General features: G+C 44.1%; 1 protein-coding gene across 1 annotated transcript; it reads left to right on the forward strand.

Annotated features, from left to right (window-relative positions):
• The first annotated feature begins 3699 nt into the window (after nt 1-3699).
• LOC143574379 (uncharacterized) lies at nt 3700-5797 on the forward strand. Its single transcript, XM_077059021.1, has 3 exons — nt 3700-4941; nt 5028-5147; nt 5459-5797. The coding sequence occupies exons 1-3, from the start codon at nt 3700-3702 to the stop codon at nt 5795-5797; spliced, it is 1701 nt and encodes a 566-aa protein (XP_076915136.1).
• Nucleotides 5798-6111: the final 314 nt, after the last annotated feature.

Here is a 6111-nt window from a genome sequence, read left to right on the forward strand (position 1 = left end):
TTGTCAATAGGTTAGTGTTCAGTTTCCTTTAATGGTTCATGCGGATAGACCGGCACTTTCATTTAATGGGATAATTGAACTCTTACCCTTCAACTGACCTGCATGAAGGTTTTCCTCATCCTTTTTGAGAATTGTTTTGAACCGTTCGACGCGCGGTTGTCAATAGGTTAGTGTTCAGTTTCCTTTAATGGTTCATGCGGATAGACCGGCACTTTCATTTAATGGGATAATTGAACTCTTACCCTTCAACTGACCTGCGTGAAGGTTTGCCACGTTATTGGGTTCGTGCGGGTAGGACCGCCTTCCCACGCAACTACTTCACGTAATGTGTGCCGTTACCAGTGTTGCATAGTTTAACCGTTCGACGCGCGGTTGTTGATAGGTTTTTTGTTCAGTTTCCTTTAATGATTCATGCGGATAGACCGGCACTTTCATTTAATGGGTTCTGAACTTTTTCCCCTTCAACTGACCTGCGTGAAGGTTTGTCACGTTATTGGGTTCGTGCGGGTAGAACCGCCTTCCCATGCAATGACTTCACGCAATTATGCGGTGAAAACCGGCATATTAGTGTTCAGAAAAGTATAAATGTAAAATCATCAGCTTCGATGTTCTTAAAGAGAATCATTTCCATTAGAAGTGGCTCTTGGCCTTTTCTTTACAAATTGGAATTGATTTACATGTAAATTGTGTAAATGAGCTCCCTTCCATGATGTTGGGATGGGAGTGCCATCGAGCCGATACGCACCTGGTTCGGGATCTCGTTCTTTACGCAGCATGTAGTCTCGATATTGAAGCTGGAATTTTGATTCTTGTTTTCCCCAGCTGGGGTTCTACACGCACCCGCCTGCTCAGCTTTTATTGCGCCGCGAGGTGCGCGAGCGTCCCATCTCTGACAAATGCTTCTACCATGTCTTTTACGTCTATGCATTCTTCAGTGTTGTGGCCTTTTGTCTTGTGAAAGTCACAGTATTTGCTCCGATCAGCATCGTGACGATGTCGGATTATTGGAGGCTTTGGCCACGGGAGTTCTTCAGTAGCGAATATCTCAGTGACGCTCTTGGTGAGTGGCGTCCATCTGGAGTTCCGGTGCGGATGTACATTATCCCTTCCGCCCAATCGATGTTGCAAGCCGGATGAGGTGTCAAAGTTTACCCTTGACTGCCAAATGCCTAGCTTCCGCTTTTTATTTAATCGGGCGGTGAGGACGTTGTCTTCTCTCGTTTTCTGAGTGTAGAGGTTTGTGCTCTGGGGGAGATCTCTACCCAGTTGCTTCTCCGTTTCCGCATAGCGTTTTACTGCTGTCATGATGGCATCCCATGTGGATGGCATGCCATCTTTACCCGTTAGGGTGCGGATGAGCTCTGGGTCGTGCGCGCCCTGGATGAAGGCAGCGCGAACAAGATCTTCGCTGATATTGCCCAAACTTAGCTTCTTTGAGTTGAAGCGAGTGATGAAGTTTGGCAGGGATTCATCTTCTTCTCGTATGCATTTGAGGATTGTCCATTGCTCCTCGGTATACTTCCGTTGCTGGCTGAAGTGTTGGCTAAACTTCTGCTGGAAGTCTGCCCAGTCGTAGATGTGGTTGACCGGTAGACGATCAAACCAAGCTCTAGCTGCCCCAACAAGCGTCATTTGGAACATGTAGCACCAGGTGGGTTCCGTCCAATTGCTGACGGTTGCCCCCGCTATGAACCTGTTCAAATGATCGTCTGGATCAGATATACCGTCATATGTGCCTATGTTAGGCATTTGTTTGGCACTCTTTGGGGCGATTGCTTCGGCAATGTCCCTTGCAAACTTGGACGTTCCTGCATTTGCAATGTTTGGTCTGAACGTTTTGGAGAAGTCTCGTGGACTTCCACCTGTGCTTTTTGGTTTGAAGGCTTGTCCAAAATGCCTTTTCGGTTGGGATTCCATTTCTTTACGCTTCCCTTTTGCCCTATGGCGAGGGTTCGCATCGGAGTCGGATTCCTCCGAGTCATCCAAGTAATCTTCGAATTCGTCAGCCTGTTGGACGGAACGCAGGCGTTCGTCCAACTCAGCCTGGAATTCCTTTTGTCGTGCCTCCGCCCATGCCTTGACTTCATCGAGAGTTTGGCGGGGGAGTCTTCGTTTCTCAACCTGGGTATCAGTGGATCCCAGTAGGCGATCATTTACTGCACTTGCCCCAGCCTGTGTAACTGGGGTAGTGTTCGTAAAATTTACTTCACTTGCCCCGGCTTGGGTAACCGGGGTAGTGTTTGTAAAAACTGTGTTACCGGTGTTTACCCCAGTAGCTGGGGTTGTGGTTACAGGCATTTCTCTAACCATCTTTTGTAGAAAGTTTGAAAAAACTGGAGATAAAGTTCTAGCTTTATGCACGGATGGCGCCAATGAAGAAACACCAACCGGACCCCGGACAGATTACTGGTAACCTGGGGGTTGGAGAGATGTTTCCCACGAGGGGTTAGACCCTTGGAAGATGGTTCTTCTGGTAACCTGCAAAACAGACACCGTGAGCTCGTCACTGAGAAGGGGGGGTTCCTCCTTGTGACCACCCTCCGGCGTGAGAATCAGACTAGATTGCTCTTTAAATATAAAAGTATATTAAGAGATTGCTAGAGCAGATATCAGGTATATATGATGATAATGTAGTAAGATATGATAAGATGAGATGGTCATACCATTTGTGGTATTTATAGCCGAAGGTAGGTTTCCAAAGAGGTATGGCCGGCTGCAACAGTGTTCCTGTTCCACCAACAGTAGCCTACGCACGTGCCCTGCTGGTAGTTGGTGGGTAGGTAGCGGCTGACAGCGATCAGGCCTGCTGTATACTATTCCTGTTCCACCAACTGACGGCTACGCACGTGGTATGGCAGTAGTTGGTGAGTAGGCAGCGGCTAATAGTGACATACAGTGCAGGAGCATGCTGCTCGCCATACTGTTGTCAATAAGCTGTCGTATCTTTAGTCAGATCTTTTTCCCATACCTCGTCAGGTACAGTACAGAAGATCTTCCTGTATCGTACGGACTGGCTTATTTGGGCGGGAGTATTCCCCCTCCCGCCCTTGTGCGGGATAGTTCCCGGCTTCGCTCATTCCTTCAGGTGACACTGAGTGATTGAGAGCTAAGTGCCTTGTGCGTGTAGCCCTGCTGCGCGGGTGGCCTTCCCTGATGGCTTGTATCCGAGGCTGCGGGGACAGGCGGAGTCCTTCACCATCGGGAGGCATTTCCTGCGGGACCAGCTTGCGTACTGCGCGTAAGGACGTCACGTCTCTGAGCATGGTTGGTCCTGCGGATCCAGTTGGTTTCTGCGCAGACGTCCCTCTTCAAGGTGAGTCTTGCGGGTCCAACTAGGCTCTGCTGGGACCTACCTCTTCAATTGTGTAGATTTCAAATCAGGATCGTCAGATTTCTATCATCTTGTTACTGAATTCCGTTATCTAGGTTGAATCTAAGGCTCGTTAATGACGAAACTGAGATTACATTGAAGTTTTCATAATTTCGAGGATTCTGTGAGCAGCTTTGATGCAAATACGATATTCATATGAAAGAATATTCAAATTAACATATACAGGGCTAATGCTATTAATAATCAAACTGAGATTTCATTAGCTTTTAATCAGATTAGCTTTAAGTTTTTTAAATTTAGGGATTCCGTGACGAACGAGATTGAACGAATGATGATCGGATAAATGTAGTGAGAATTTAATAGTGTGGATGGATGCACATGAATCAGACCGAGCATCACCGTCGAAACATTCTGAAAGTAATGACGGAACGAATCGCCATGGTAAGTCTAAATCATCTTGGGGATTATCCACAGCATTTCACGCGGTCCATGGCGTGGGATTCGTGGCTAAAAAGGTTGTTAGTAATAGATTAACAGACTCTTTATGGCATTCTAAAAAGACCTCTTCAACTGCTTCTGGTCCGTCGGATGAAACCGTTAATCATCACACCTCACAGCCTTTGTTGAATGTTGAAGATGAACAGACTCCTGTATCAACTAATAAGCCTACACAAGAGACGGAAAATATTAATGTTAATGATCAGTTAGAAGAGAGTTTGAAACCTCAAAATGGTTCAGATGCTGTGGACGGGTCAGGTGGCTGGCCAGTTAAACCAGTTAATCAGCGTCGACGGCCTAGCAGCAACACATTTGGTTCTAATGTTTCTGACCGTTTAGGGAATTTAAAGTCATCAGCTAGACGGCTTAGCACGACAAGTTCTAATACTGTCAACCAGTCGGAGAATTTGGAACCTTCAGATGGCTCACATGTTAAACCAGTTAATAAACATCTGTGGCCCGGGACGATAGGTTCTACTGTTTTAAATAAAACCATTCATTTTCCTTATATAGCTAGTATGACACCGAACCTTAAAAAACCATCCTTCCCAAGTAATAATAGCAAGCATTTACCCGAATCTTCAAGTGATGTTACAAATCAACCGTCACTTGAATCCCAACCATCTTCACCAAACACGTCACACATTTTAGCCTCGAGAGGTGTTAGTCCCATCAGTGTCAACAGGGTCGGCCCTTCGCTTGCCAGTCTTGCCCCCACCAAAGGGGTCAAAACTTCTATTGCTAGAGGGGTCAGCCCGACTCCCGCTAGAGGGATTAGCCCAGCACCAGCTAGAGGAGTCAGTCCAGCACCAGCTAGAGGAGTCAGCCCGGCCCCAGCTAGAGGGGTCAGCCCGACCCCAACTAGAGGGGTTGATCCTGATGTGAGTCCCACCTCTGTAAAGCCATATAAGTCATCGGGTCGAAGACACTTCTTCAATGCAAATATACTTTCTGTTTTCACTAAAATTGTCGACAATAGAAAGGAAAAGAACATGACAGATGAAAAAGAAGTTGCGCAGTATTTGGAGGTACTTTACAATATACAAGTGCAGTGGCAATTTGCTAATGCGAGTGCAGAAGCTGCATTGGATCTTCAAAGGGCAACTGCTGAGGTTTGGATTCGTATCACTAAATAATGTGTCTTACTCTTTGTGCTGTTTTCATGCTGCATCATTTGATATTATGTTTCATGACGCAGAGATCTTTATTTGATATGTGGAGAACTATCTTAGACCTCCGGGATTCTTTAGCTTCAAAGAAAATCGATGTCGACTTGTTATTAATGCAGCTAAAGCTCTATGCTGTTTTATATCGACAAGTAATTCATTATCTTTTATTGTTCTAACTCCAACTGAATATTGCTCTTGGATATGTTCAAGTTTACATGTAAATCATTATTAATGGTAATCTTTAACTAAGTTTTATGAATTCATCCGTTTTATTTGAAACACAACCTTAATTGACCCGATCATAAGTAAAAAAGTAGAATTCCCACTTCTATAAAAGATTATTTACACGCATGATATAAACAGAAGCTGCTAATCATGCTTGTTCTAGTCACTGTATTATCTTCTATTTCCCATTTTTTTAATAAATATTAATCATGGATGATACATTTCTGTGACTCAGATGGGCTTTATCGACGAGTGGGCTACAATTCAAAAGGAACACGAATCTGCTTTATTTGCAACCACTAATGATCTACAAGCAAGAAGTCTTTCAGTTCCTATTACTGGTGGAGCAAAGGTATGCTATTACTTAAAAGTTTACTTTGGCCATTTCACACATAGAGTAACCATCAACTTATATAACTCACAGGCAGATATTAAGGGTTTGAAGTTGATTGTTTTCTCAACCATCCAAGTCTTACAGTCAACCGTATCCTGTATACACTCAACAGTATCAAAGGTGAGTGATTTAAATACTTTACATAAATATTTGTCTATTACTCTATTCTATAATTCATGAGCATTGACCCTGGGTAGTCAAAACAAGTTTGGGCGAAAATGAGTCATTCTTAATTTTTTTAATACTGGTTGATCATAATTTCTTTCTTTCTCTTTTTTAACGTGGAGGGGCATTTTGGCCATTAAACGAATGAGATTTTATTTCGTGTTTGTTCTTGAAGAAAATGAACGTGTTCGTGTTCGTTCGTTGACAGTATAAACAAAGGGTTCACGAACGAACGTACTTGAAGATAATTGAGTGAACATAACTAGCTAAAACCAGTTAAAAGTAAATGCGAACAACAATGTGTTGGGTTTAAAAGGTTATTAAAACTA

The sequence above is a fragment of the Bidens hawaiensis genome, unplaced genomic scaffold, assembly GCF_021521415.1.
Source record: "Bidens hawaiensis isolate Kalapana, Puna unplaced genomic scaffold, B.hawaiensis_p1.1 tig00026901_1, whole genome shotgun sequence".
NCBI classification, from domain to species: domain Eukaryota; kingdom Viridiplantae; phylum Streptophyta; class Magnoliopsida; order Asterales; family Asteraceae; genus Bidens; species Bidens hawaiensis.